The following is a 14,914-nucleotide window of genomic DNA, read 5'->3' on the forward strand; positions in this document are numbered from 1 at the left end:
CGCCTGTATGCGAGGCATAGTTACTGTCTACAAGAGTACATGGAATGAAATTCATGAAGAATTTATGACCTGGAATCATAATTTCTCCTCTTAAATATCCTGCCAGTTGCACAGATCAGATGCGCTGTAGCAACAACTATTCATTCACTAGCAGCCAAAATGTAAAATTTTTAATTTTCCATCGAAACCTGTATGCATATCAATTTGTGTCCAATTTGCTTTATATCTTCTCGGTGTGTCGTAGAGAGTCTTTTTCTTTTTTTTGTCTGAAAGTGTACATGATTAATAAAATTCCTTAGAAAACACAGGCTATTATTGTCTTTATTACATCAGTTTTCAGTATTCCAGCTCAGTATTCACGACAGAAAATATAGCTATTAAAAAATGTTTCTATTGGTAAATAGCTTTGAATGGGCATAGTCACATTAAAAATACAAAATCTAGAAGACAATGTATGTATTCAAACACATCTTATACCTATAGAAAGTCACTCAAGACTAAAGAAGAACAAATAATATTTTATTTGCGTATAATGCCGAAATACAAAATTTTTAAAAAATACAACAGGTAAAACATTTTTAGCAGTCCAAATGTAGAAACAATGAGAATGGATGAAAGTGATCTTCACTGAAGTACATCTCACTGACATTTTTCAAATGCCTTGCGACCTGCCATACAAGAAAGACAAAATATATATCTTATGCATTAAAAAAAAAAAAATAGAAAACCCAAATAGTGTGAAAAATAAGACATCCATAAACATAAATCCATTAAGAATCTAGCACACAGACACAGTTTTAAATAAAAATGACAGCTTTAAGCCAAACCGCATGATTGTACACTCTGATTAAAGATTAGTAATAAATACTTGATCTCATGTGCACTGACTTACTGTTTTAAGTGCATAAATATGACATCACATATTAATGTTATTTCTTCTAATTAATAAAGTAGTGCAAAATTTAGGGAGACAATTGGTTTTCATTACCTGCACGTTTTTTTAAGGATGGAGTTGTTGAGCTCTGCCCCACTAATGCCGAGTTCCGATTTCTGGATGATCTCATTGAACAACGGACTTGTTCTGGTCTTCCACCTACTGCACAAGAAAAGAGAAAATATGTATACTACATCTTACAAAACATTTGAACTTGCATTTACTATATATATATATACAAATTTTTAAAAACTGTGTAAAATATAAATAGTACGAAAAATAAGACATCTATAAACATAAATCCATAAGGAATCTACAACACAAACACAGTTTTGAGTGAAAATGAAAAAGCTAATTCAAACTGCATAGCCACTGCATTCTTGTACACAAACTCTAAAAAGATTAGTAATGAATAGTTGACCAATTGTGCACTAACTTACTGTTTTAAATGCATAAGTATGGTATTTCATATTAATGTTATTTCTTCTAATATATATAATGCAATGCAAAATCTAAGGAGACAACTGGCCTCAATTACCTTTTAAGAATTGAGCTGATGTGCTCTGCCTCACTGATGCAGACACTGAGTTCAGTTTTCTGGATGGTCCTGATAAAGGACAGAGCTGTTCATGTGTTCTTTCACAAGCTGCACAAGAAAGTCAAAATATGTATACTAGATCTTACGGAATATTTGAAACTGCATTTACTATATATATATATATATATATATATATATATATAATTAATTAATTTACTAAAAAATATTGATTATTTTATCTCCTAATATAAATTTAGTAGAAGTATCAAAAAAGCTTGGATGTAGGAAGTTTAATTCCGAAAATTGTGTTTCAAAGTAACTGAGTTGTAAATTATGAATAAACGTTTTTCGGGGACTTGAATTGAAATCAATAATAACAAAATTTCAAACTTTGAAAAAGAAATTAAAAATTTAAAACAAGTAATTATTGCTATTGATCGGAAATTAATTCACTTTTCAAAGGGAAACAAACCAACTCCCGTTCAATGAACAATAATTAAATAAATGCGAAAGTGTTTCGTCTTTACTCAAATAAGAATGAAGATGCCAAACTGGCAAATTAAGTTAGGCCAAAATTTTAGTTCCGTGAAGTGATGGGATTTATAACCAAAGTAGAGTACCAAAGAACTCATTCTGAATGAAGCATTTTCGCTAATACAAGATTCTTTATAAATTTTGAGTGAAAAGCAATTTATGTAGTAAAATTTACAAAATACTGGAGTAAATGTACCCCGACACCTTCGCTTTATGCATGTTAATTCAAGACTATTTGTATAAAAATAACATGAAATAGGCTCATGTTATTAGTAACAGAATAAGAAAAGTCTGAAAACAATTAGCTTTTTACATTATATACAATTTTGTAATTACACTATGTACAACTGATAGTCATCCAACTGATACCACCTTCACATGTTTAGGAACAAATTATCATATCCCTATCAGTTATATGATTTAGCGTGAGTATTTAACGCCTGCCCTTTTAAGACAATGGTTAATAAATCGATTAGGTATTAGATTATTTTTGAGAATTTTAATAAGGGGCAAAATTTTGCATTGTAGATCTATGGTATCTGCGCAAATATTTTTAATACTTTGTATTTGAAATAATATTGTATTACTAATGACTTTTTTGGAGACGTTGGAAGTCCAATTAATTAATTTGTTAGTATTGAAATTGACATTTCTTGTCTTGTCAAACAATAACTCCTTTTTTTTTCTATTTAATGATTTCACGATCGAGATAGTCGATGCTATTTTGTGAATGATTAGTTTTATTAAGTGTAAGGCATTCTGGATAAATCTTGGAGTATTCAATCTTATTAAAATTATTAAATGCAATAAGATCATCTATATATCTGTAAGTGTGCTTGTAGCAATTTAATTCTTGATGTAAATTTTTTTGGAAGATAAATTCTTTGATAAATAAAAGGAGATTACAGATCGAAGTAATGGAATGTGAGCCCATTGGAAGACCTTCAACTTGTATAATAAGTTGATTCTAAAATTTAATGTAGTTTTGAAAAAGGGTGCATTTTAGGTAGGTTTTCCATTTACTAGGATTCATAATTGTGACCAGAGTATGGAAGAGTTTAAACAGATCTAGGAAACTAGCATAATTTCTTCTAAAGGAAATCATAGCAGTTAATATTTTGCAAGTCAGTTTTTTGAATGGCATTAATGACAGGAGTGTTATTATGGATGATCCAGCAATAGTTATGATTAGTGTTACAATCAATAAATTTACAAATTATTTTAAGCAGAATTGCAATATAATAGTCTACATTTTTTTGTAGCTATTAGTTCCATTTCCTATAAATCTGAATTTTAATGGTGTTTTATGGAATTTGGGAAGTGCATAGAGGTTCGTAAATCTGTTGTAGCTTGGATTTAAAGAGATATTTAGTTTTTTATGAAAAGTTTAAATTGTGTTTATTATAGATGTTTCTGAAAGGTTTGCTAATTGATAAGTAGTTATGTTGAAAAGTTCTTTATTAATAATTGCTGTACAGAATTGTTGTTATATAATGCTAAAGTTATTATTTGCTTTATCTATTTTTGTAATAGTAAAAAGTTTTTAAAAATTTCTTATATCAGACAGTAGTTGTGACCAATTTAATGTACTTCGGAACTAGACGTGATTAAGTGCGGTGTAAATGCGTTTAAGTATTCCATCTTTCCATTTTAAAAAGGTACCTACAGGTAAATTGAGTTGATAGCCTGCTTTAAATTCGTTGATGCTGTTTTCAAAAGTTTTGTTACAGTAAATTTTGTATATGTGTCTGACTGGTCTAAATTTTACTCATAACTCATTATTTTTAACTCATTAGTGTTTTTAGTTGATTGTTTTGCATGTTATCCAGGTTGCCAGTAATTAAGTGCTGGTGACGAGCATCTATGTAAGTACTGTAAATTGGTAATTTGCAATGTCATTTTGCTGACTCATCTATTTCATGGTGGTTAGTAAGCAAGTTGCTTAATGTCTTTTGGTATTTAAATACAATTATTGGTATAGTGTCCACACCTGGGAAGTAAACTTTACATTTGTTGAAGATTCTAGAGAATCAAATATTGCCAAACTGAGAATGCAGAAAATTGACATTAAAATAAATTTTGCATAGAGTCAGACAATTAGAAAGTTTGAATTTACAAAAGTCAAGAACAATGTCTTTAACAATTTTCGAACTAAGTGAATTTAAGATAATTCAACATAGTGTGTGTATGTCTATATACAAATACACACAATTTCAAAAATTATACAAAATATAAATACGGTGAAAATAAGACATCTATAAACTTAAATCCATTAAGAATCTAGAACACAAACACAGTTTTAAGCAGAAACGAGAGCTCTACGCCAAACTGCAATTCAACTGCATGCTTGAACACAACCTCTAATTAAAGATTAGTAATAAACACTTGATCTGATGTGCACTGACTTACTGTTTTAAGTGCATAAATATGACATCTCATATTAATGTTATTTCTCCTAATACAAGGGTTGGAACTTTAATAGTGGCAACTATTTATTTACAAGGAATACAAAAGTGATTCACGTCACCATGTTTTACAGTCTTTCAATATAGTCGCCAGCATTGTGTACAACTCATTTCCAAGGATGTGGAAGTAGCAGAATACCTGTAGCAGCACCTGTTTTGTTGATAGTTTGAATGGACTTGTCTACTGCCGTAAGAATCTCAGGAACAGTTTGGAAGCGAGTGCCACGAAGTGGTTCCTTCATCTTAGGAATTAAGTCATAGTCACAAGGTCTTAGATCTGGGGAGTATGGTGGATGGTAAAGCACTTCTTAGCCCCATCGCTTGAACAAATCAGTCACAGCTTGCGCTGCATGCGGCCGAGCATTGTCATGCAAAATGAGAGGAGCGTTCTGCAGAAAGTGTCAACGTTTTTTTCTCAAAGCTGGTCGGAGATTGTGCTCCAAAAATGAGCAGTAATACTGCGTAGTGACAGTCTGCTGTGGGGGAACGGTATGCGTTAGGATGACACCATGACAGTCGTACACAAGAATCACGATAACTTTCACAAATCAACCATTCGTTTGATTGGCGTTTCAGTTCTGGCTGGTACGATCGGGCCCAAGTCTCATCCAGCGTAATGATACGGCGTATAAAAGCATCTCCTTCGCGCTCATAGCGCTCCAGGTGGGTTCGGGCAGCATCGTATCGTAGCCATTTCTGCATTTCCATCAATTGATGTGGAATCCATTGTGAAGCAATTTTTCTCATGGACAGGCGTTCCTTCAGAATGTGCAGCACAGTCGTATGCGGTAATCCTGTTTGTCCGGCCAGCTGACGAATCGTTTGGAGGCGATCACTGTCCATTAGTGCGGCAACAGCTTGCACGTCTGCATTGCTGACACTCGGATGACCTGGCCGCAGCATGTCTGCCACGTTTTGGCGTCCTTCATTGAATGCTTTCACACATGTTGCTACGGTTCTGTAAGGCAATGCAGATTCCACGCAAGCCTTCTTGAAGCCCTTGATGACACTGTCGTGCTGTACGACCTCTGGCACATTCAATTTTTATCCAATATCATTGTTCTTGTTTTGAAAACATCCTAACAACACTTACTTTAGACCACGAGCTAATAGAAGGATTCGTTCTTCGCGTCACTCCGAGTGCACGTGACGTAGGCAGGACAAGTCTTTTTGCTGAGAGGTAAGGTAGGTATGTAGTTCACGTGTGGTATACGCGATATTCTTTGGTTTTGTTGTGTAGCGTTTTTTCAGCTGAGTTGCCACTATTAAAGTTCCAAACCTCGTTAATAAAGTATTTCAAAATGTATGGAGGCAATTGGTCTACATTACCTGCATGTCTTTTTAAGGATGGAGTTGATGAGCTCTGCCCCGCTAATGCCGAGTTCCATTTTCCGGATGGCCTCGTTGAACGACGGACCTGCTCTGGTCTTTTACCTGCTGCACAAGAAAGACAAGATACGTATATTACATCTTACAAAACATTTGAACTTGCATTTACTATATATATATATATATACAAATTTTTAAAAACTGTATAAAACATAAATAGTATGAAAAATAAGACATCTATAAACATAAATCCATTAGGAATCTAGAACACAAACACAGTTTTAAGCGAAAATGAAAGAGCTAATTCAAACTGCATACCCACTGTATGCTTGTACACAAACTCTTAAAAGATTAGTAATAAATAGTTGACCAATTGTGCACTGAGTTACTGTTTTAAGTGCATAAATATGATATCACATATAATTGTTATTTCTTCTAATAAATAAAGTATCACAAAATTTAAGGAGACAACTGGTCACCATTACCTGCACGTTCATTTACGAATGGAGCTGATGAGCCCTGCCCCACTAATGCATCCACTGATTTCTGATTTACGAATGGTCCCGATGAAGGAGAGTCCTGTTCTGGTCTTCCACCTGCTGCACAAGAAAGACAAAATATGTATATTAGAACTTATGGAACATTTGAAATTGCATATAAGATATATATATATATATATAGTACAAAGTCATTAATCCGGACATCAAAGCTACAAATTTTCTGCGCATGCGTAGCATTTATGCATGCGCATAATACATTTACGCATGCGCGTTTAATGTAGAACGGATGGAATAAGCTAGGCTAAGATTATCTAATTGTCTATTTCAGTTAATGTTGCAGATTGCGTTGTTCCTTAGTCTTCTAATGGTATCCGGCTTATTATTTTTTGCAGACTGTTAGAGCAATTTTATAAAAAGTAAGTTTGAACTTTAGATTATAACAAAAAGAGTTCCTGATTCTTGAGCTGCCAAAGATCTATAAAGAGAAAGCATGTTTCGATGTCCATCAAACAAAAAGTGGAATTGCTGCAAAAAAATGGATAATTGCATGAAGAAAGTGACATAGAGGTTAGTGAAAATGAAAAAATTTCGATTGACAAGTTAGTCGGTATTCTTGGCACAGCAATTACAGGACTTGAACAGCGGAACTTTCTAACTAAACAAGAAATTATGTCTGTTTATAGAATTAAAGACAATGTATTATCACATAAAAAACAAAACAACTAACATTGAAAGAAATGTTTAATAAAGTAAACAAATTTTTTTTTTTTTTTTTTTTGTAGAATTTGATACCCCATACATCATAATTGCTCTTTATATCATAAATTACGGTTTCATATTTTTTATTTTATAACTTCTGCATGCCATCTTACCAGATTTAAACTGATGATCTATAATCCGGAATCGGCAAAGTCAAAACAAGTTGGGATTAAAGACTTTTGACTGTATATATAGTAAATGCAATTTGTACTGTATATACACACACACTCAAATACTATACCAAACATAAATACTGTGAAAATAAGACATCTAGAAACATAAATCCATTACGAATCTAGAACACAAACACAGTTTCAAGAAAAAATGAGACCTCTATGCAAACTGAAATTCCACTGCATGCTTGAACACAAACTTTGGTTAAAGATTACTAACAAATAGCTGATCTGATGTGCACTGACTTACGAAATCTCATATTAACGTTATTTCTTCTAATAAATAAAGTATTGCAAAATTAAGGGAGACAATTTGTTTCCCTTACCTGCACGTTCTTTTAAGAATGGAGTTGATGAGCTCCGCTCCCCTAATGCACCCACTGAGTTCCGATTTCCGGATGGACCTGATGAAGGACGGATCTGTTCTGGTCTTTCACCTGCTGCACAAGGAAAGTAAAATATGCATATAACATCTTACAAAACATTTGAATTTGCATTTCCTATATATATACATATATGCACATTCAAAGACTATTCAAAACATAAATAGGGTGAAAATAAAACATCCATAAACATAAATCTATTAGGAATCTAGCACATAAAGACTGTTTTAAGCGAAAATGAGAGCTCTAAGCCAAAGTGCATTTCCACTGCATGCTTGTACACAAACTCTGATTAAAGATTAGTAATAAATGGTTGAACTGATGTGTACTAACTGTTTTAAATGCATAATTATGAAATTTCATATTAACGTTATATCTTCTAACAAATAAAATACTGCAGAATCTAAGAAGACAATTGGTCTCCATTACCTGAGTGAGCATTTAAGAATGGAGCTGATGAGCTCTGCCTCCCTAATGCAGCCACTGAGTTGAGACTTTGTGACGGTGCTGATGAAAGACACAGATGTTTAGTTATTCCATCTGCTCCACAAAAAAGTGAAAATGTGAAAATTTGAAATTGCATTTACTATATATATATATATTCACATTTGCAAAAATTATACAAAACATAAATAGTGTGAAAAATAAGACATATATCCACATAAATCCATTAAGAATCTAGCACACAAACAGTTTTAAGGAAGAATCACAGCACGAAGTTAAACTGCATTTCCATTGCATGCTTGTACACAAACTTTGATTAAAGATAATTAATAAATGGTTGAAATGATGAGCACTGACTTACTGTTTTACATGCATAAGTACGACATTTTATATTAATGTTATTTCTGCTAATAAAAAAGTATTGAAAAATATAAAAATATAATTGGACTCCATTACCTGCACGTTCTTTTAAGAATGGAGCTGATGAGCTCTGCCTCCCTAATGCAGACACTGAGTTGAGACTTTGTGACGGTGCTGATGAAAGACAGAGATGTTGTGTTATTGCATCTGCTCCACAGGAAAGTGAAAATGTGAAAATTAGATCTTAGGGAAAATTTGAAATTGCATTTACTATATATGTATATCCACATTTGCAAAAATTATACAAAACATAAATAGTGTGAAAAAATAAGACATATATACACATAAATCCATTAAGAATCTAGCACACAAACAGATTTAAGGAAGAATCACAGCGCGAAGTTAAACTGCATTTCAATTGCATGCTTGTACACAAACTCTGATTAAAGATTATTAATAAATGGTTGAACTGATGTGCACTGACTTACTGTTTTACGTGCATAAGTACGATATTTTATATTAATGTTATTTCTCCTAATAAAAAAGTATTCCAAAATTTAAAAAGATGATTGGACTCCATTACCTGCACATTCTTTTAAGAATGGAGCTGATGAGCTCTGCCTCCCTAATGCAGCCACTGAGTTGAGACTTTGTGACAGTGCTGATGAAAGACAGAGAAGTTTAGTTATTCCATCTGCTCCACAGGAAAGTAGATCTTAGGGAAAATTTCAAATTGCATTTACTATATATATATATATCTACATTTGCAAATATTATACAAAACATAAATAGTGTGAAAAATAAGACATATATACACATAAATCCATTAAGAATCTAGTACACAAACAGTTTTAAGGAAGAATCACAGCGCGAAGCCAAACTGCATTTCCACTGCATGCTTGTACAAAAATTCTGATTCAAGATTGTTAATAAATGGTTGAACTTACTGTTTTGTATGCATAAGTATGACATTTTATATTAATATTTCTTCTAATAAAAAAAGTATTGCAAAATTTAAAAAGAGAATTGGACTCCATTACCTGCACGTTCTTTTAAGAATGGAGCTGATGAGCTCTGCCTCCCTAATGCAGCCACTGAGTTGAGACTTTGTGACAGTGCTGATGAAAGACAGAGAAGTTTAGTTATTCCATCTGCTCCACAGGAAAGTAGATCTTAGGGAAAATTTCAAATTGCATTTACTATATATATATATATATATCCACATTTGCAAAAATTATTAAAAATATAAATATGGTGGATATAAGACATCAATAAACATAAATCTATTAGGAATCTAGCACACAAAAACTGTTTTAAGCGAAAATGAGAGCTCTAAGCCAACCTGCATTTCCACTGCATGCTTGTACACAAACTCTGCTTAAAGATTAGTAATAAATGGTTGAACTAATGTGTACTAACTGTTTTAAATGCATAATTATGAAATTTCATATTAACGTTATATCTTCTAACAAATAAAGTACTGCAGAATCTAAGAAGACAATTGTCTCCATTACCTGAGTGAGCATTTAAGAATCGAGCTGATGAGCTCTGCCTCCCTAATGCAGCCACTGAGTTGAGACTTTGTGACGGTGCTGACGATAGACAGAGATGTTGAGGTCTTCCATCTGTTCCACAAGAAAGTGAAAATGTGAAAATTAGATATTGGGGATAATTTTAAATTGCATTTACTATATATATATATATATCCACATTCGCAAAAATTATACAAAACATAAATAGGGTGGAAATAAGACATCCATAAACACAAATCTATTAGGAATCTAGCATATATACACATAAATCTATTAAGAATCTAGCACACAAACACTTTTAAAGAAGAATCGCAGCGCGAAGCCAAACTGCATTTCCACTGCATGCTTGTACACAAACTCTGGTTAAAGATTATTAATAAATGGTTGAACTGATGTCCACTAACTTACTGTTTTACGTGCATAAGTACAACATTTTATATTAATGTTATTTATTCTAATAAAGAATATTGCAAAATTTAAAAAGAGAATTGGACTCCATTACCTGTACATTCTTTTATGAATGAAGCTGATGAGCTCTGCTCTACTAATGCACCCACCAAGTTCCGATTTCCCGATGGTCCTGATGAAGGATGGACCTGTTGTGGTCTTGCACCTGCTGCACAAGAAAAACAAAATATGTATATTACATGCTACTAAACATTTCAATTTGTATTTACTATACATATAGACATTTTTAAAAACAATATAGAACATAAATAGTACGAAAAAAAACATCCATAAACATAAATTCATAAAGAATCTAGAACACAAACACAGTTTTAAACAAAAAGGTGAGCTCTACGCCAAACTGCAATTCCACTGCCTACTTGAACAAAAATTCTGATTAAAGATTAGAAATAAATACTTGATCTGATGTGCACAGACTTACTGTCTTAATTGCACAAATAGGACATCCCATATTAATGTTATTTCTTCTAATAAATAAAGTATTGCAAAATTTAAGGAGATAATTTGTTTCCATTACCTGCACGTTCTTTTAAGAATGGAGTTGACGTGCTCTGCTCCCCTAATGCACACATTGAGTTCCGATTTCCGGATAGTCCTAATGAAGGACGGACCTGTTCTGGTCTTTCAACTGCTGCACAAGAAAGGCAAAATATGTATATAACATCTTACAAAACATTTGAATTTGCATTTACTATATATATATACACACTTTCAAAGACTATTCAAAACATAAATAGGGTGAAAATAAGACATCCATAAACATAAATCTATTAGGTATCTAGCACACAAAGACTGTTTTAAGCAAAAATGAGAGCTCTAAGCCAAAGTGCATTTCCACTGCATGCTTGTACACAAACTCTGATTAAAGATTAGTAATAAATGGTTGAACTGATGTGTACTAACTGTTTTAAATGCATAATTATGAAATTTCATATTAACGTTATATCTTCTAACAAATAAAGAAGTGCAAAATCTAAGAAGACAATTGGTCTCCATTACCTGAGTGAGCATTTAAGAATGGAGCTGATGAGCTTTGCCTCCCTAATGCAGCCACCGAGTTGAGACTTTGTGACGGTGCTGATGAAAGACAGAGATGTTGAGTTATTCCATCTGCTCCACAAGAAAGTGAAAATGTGAAAATTAGATCTTAGGGAAAATTTGAAATTGCATTTACTATATATGTATATCCACATTTGCAAAAATTATGCAAAACATAAATACTGTGAAAAATAAGACATATATACACATAAATCCATTAAGAATCTAGCACACAAACACTTTTAAAGAAGAATCGCAGCGCGAAGCCAAACTGCATTTCCACTGCATGCTTGTACACAAACTCTGGTTAAAGATTATGCAAAAATTATGCAAAACATAAATACTGTGAAAAATAAGACATATATACACATAAATCCATTAAGAATCTAGCACACAAACACTTTTAAGGAAGAATCGCAGCGCGAAGCCAAACTGCATTTCCACTGCATGCTTGTACACAAACTCTGGTTAAAGATTATTAATAAAAGGTTGAACTGATGTCCACTAACTTACTGTTTTACGTGCATAAGTACAACATTTTATATTAATGTTATTTATTCTAATAAAAAATATTGCAAAATTTAAAAAGAGAATTGGACTCCATTACCTGCACGTTCTTTTATGAATGAAGCTGATGAGCTCTGCTCTACTAATGCACCCACCAAGTTCCGATTTCCCGATGGTCCTGATGAAGGATGGACCTGTTCTGGTCTTGCACCTGCTGCACAAGAAAAACAAAATATGTATATTACATGCTACTAAACATTTCAATTTGTATTTACTATACATATAGACATTTTTAAAAACAATATAGAACATAAATAGTACGAAAAAAAACATCCATAAACATAAATTCATAAAGAATCTAGAACACAAACACAGTTTTAAACAAAAAGGTGAGCTCTACGCCAAACTGCAATTCCACTGCCTACTTGAACAAAAATTCTGATTAAAGATTAGAAATAAATACTTGATCTGATGTGCACAGACTTACTGTCTTAATTGCACAAATAGGACATCCCATATTAATGTTATTTCTTCTAATAAATAAAGTATTGCAAAATTTAAGGAGATAATTTGTTTCCATTACCTGCACATTCTTTTAAGAATGGAGTTGACGTGCTCTGCTCCCCTAATGCACACATTGAGTTCCGATTTCCGGATAGTCCTAATGAAGGACGGACCTGTTCTGGTCTTTCAACTGCTGCACAAGAAAGGCAAAATATGTATATAACATCTTACAAAACATTTGAATTTGCATTTACTATATATATATACACACTTTCAAAGACTATTCAAAACATAAATAGGGTGAAAATAAGACATCCATAAACATAAATCTATTAGGTATCTAGCACACAAAGACTGTTTTAAGCAAAAATGAGAGCTCTAAGCCAAAGTGCATTTCCACTGCATGCTTGTACACAAACTCTGATTAAAGATTAGTAATAAATGGTTGAACTGATGTGTACTAACTGTTTTAAATGCATAATTATGAAATTTCATATTAACGTTATATCTTCTAACAAATAAAGAAGTGCAAAATCTAAGAAGACAATTGGTCTCCATTACCTGAGTGAGCATTTAAGAATGGAGCTGATGAGCTTTGCCTCCCTAATGCAGCCACCGAGTTGAGACTTTGTGACGGTGCTGATGAAAGACAGAGATGTTGAGTTATTCCATCTGCTCCACAAGAAAGTGAAAATGTGAAAATTAGATCTTAGGGAAAATTTGAAATTGCATTTACTATATATGTATATCCACATTTGCAAAAATTATGCAAAACATAAATACTGTGAAAAATAAGACATATATACACATAAATCCATTAAGAATCTAGCACACAAACACTTTTAAAGAAGAATCGCAGCGCGAAGCCAAACTGCATTTCCACTGCATGCTTGTACACAAACTCTGGTTAAAGATTATGCAAAAATTATGCAAAACATAAATACTGTGAAAAATAAGACATATATACACATAAATCCATTAAGAATCTAGCACACAAACACTTTTAAGGAAGAATCGCAGCGCGAAGCCAAACTGCATTTCCACTGCATGCTTGTACACAAACTCTGGTTAAAGATTATTAATAAATGGTTGAACTGATGTCCACTAACTTACTGTTTTACGTGCATAAGTACAACATTTTATATTAATGTTATTTATTCTAATAAAAAATATTGCAAAATTTAAAAAGAGAATTGGACTCCATTACCTGCACGTTCTTTTATGAATGAAGCTGATGAGCTCTGCTCTACTAATGCACCCACCAAGTTCCGATTTCCCGATGGTCCTGATGAAGGATGGACCTGTTCTGGTCTTGCACCTGCTGCACAAGAAAAACAAAATATGTATATTACATGCTACTAAACATTTCAATTTGTATTTACTATACATATAGACATTTTTAAAAACAATATAGAACATAAATAGTACGAAAAAAACATCCATAAACATAAATTCATAAAGAATCTAGAACACAAACACAGTTTTAAACAAAAACGTGAGCTCTACACCAAACTGCAATTCCACTGCCTACTTGAACACAAATTCTGATTAAAGATTAGGAATAAATACTTGATCTGATGTGTACAAACTTACTGTCTTAATTGCACAAATAGGACATCCCATATTAATGTTATTTCTTCTAATAAATAAAGTATTGCAAAATTTAAGGAGACAATTTGTTTCCATTACCTGCACGTTCTTTTAAGAATGGAGTTGACGTGCTCTGCTCCCCTAATGCACACATTGAGTTCCGATTTCCGGATAGTCCTAATGAAGGACGGACCTGTTCTGGTCTTTCAACTGCTGCACAAGAAAGGCAAAATATGTATATAACATCTTACAAAACATTTGAATTTGCATTTACTATATATATATACACACTTTCAAAGACTATTCAAAACATAAATAGGGTGAAAATAAGACATCCATAAACATAAATCTATTAGGTACCTAGCACACAAAGACTGTTTTAAGCAAAAATGAGAGCTCTAAGCCAAAGTGCATTTCCACTGCATGCTTGTACACAAACTCTGATTAAAGATTAGTAATAAATGGTTGAACTGATGTGTACTAACTGTTTTAAATGCATAATTATGAAATTTCATATTAACGTTATATCTTCTAACAAATAAAGAAGTGCAAAATCTAAGAAGACGATTGGTCTCCATTACCTGAGTGAGCATTTAAGAATGGAGCTGATGAGCTTTGCCTCCCTAATGCAGCCACTGAGTTGAGACTTTGTGACGGTGCTGATGAAAGACAGAGATGTTGAGTTATTCCATCTGCTCCACAAGAAAGTGAAAATGTGAAAATTAGATCTTAGGGAAAATTTGAAATTGCATTTACTATATATGTATATCCACATTTGCAAAAATTATGCAAAACATAAATACTGTGAAAAATAAGACATATATACACATAAATCCATTAAGAATCTAGCACACAT

At 32.7% G+C, this 14,914-nt stretch overlaps 1 protein-coding gene across 13 annotated transcripts; it reads right to left on the bottom strand.

Annotated features, from left to right (window-relative positions):
• Positions 1–502: 502 nt before the first annotated feature.
• Positions 503–11,041, bottom strand: LOC118180728 (uncharacterized). Of its 13 annotated transcripts, none has more exons than XM_085809022.1 (13): positions 10,937–11,006; positions 10,454–10,567; positions 9,934–10,044; positions 9,460–9,537; positions 9,003–9,134; positions 8,516–8,626; positions 8,045–8,155; positions 7,559–7,672; positions 6,286–6,399; positions 5,801–5,908; positions 1,473–1,580; positions 989–1,096; positions 503–668 (listed from the first exon to the last, which is right to left on the bottom strand). In XM_085809022.1, the coding sequence occupies exons 1-13, from the start codon at positions 10,989–10,991 to the stop codon at positions 640–642; spliced, it is 1,293 nt and encodes a 430-aa protein (XP_085665148.1). In that variant the 5' UTR covers positions 10,992–11,006; the 3' UTR covers positions 503–639. The 13 variants fall into 13 exon arrangements, with proteins under 13 accessions (XP_085665148.1, XP_085665147.1, XP_085665143.1 ...); XM_085809021.1 differs by having other exon boundaries at positions 9,003–9,113; positions 9,460–9,591; XM_085809017.1 differs by having other exon boundaries at positions 7,559–7,669; positions 9,460–9,591.
• Positions 11,042–14,914: the final 3,873 nt, after the last annotated feature.

Source organism: Stegodyphus dumicola, chromosome X2 (assembly GCF_044657685.1).
Source record: "Stegodyphus dumicola isolate Sdum_Otavi_A_Nest chromosome X2, ASM4465768v1".
Classification (NCBI taxonomy): Eukaryota; Metazoa; Arthropoda; class Arachnida; order Araneae; family Eresidae; genus Stegodyphus; species Stegodyphus dumicola.

Coding starts and splice junctions, on each gene's coding strand:
- LOC118180728 (XM_085809016.1), bottom strand. CDS start 10,991: ATGTGTGCATTAGGGGAGCAGAGCACGTCAACTCCATTCTTAAAAGAA. Junction 10,568..10,936: donor ATTCTTAAAAGAACGTGCAG/GTAATGGAAACA, acceptor TTTCTTGTGCAG/CAGGTGCAAGACCACAACAG. Junction 10,045..10,453: donor ATTCATAAAAGAATGTACAG/GTAATGGAGTCC, acceptor CTTGTGGAACAG/ATGGAAGACCTCAACATCTC.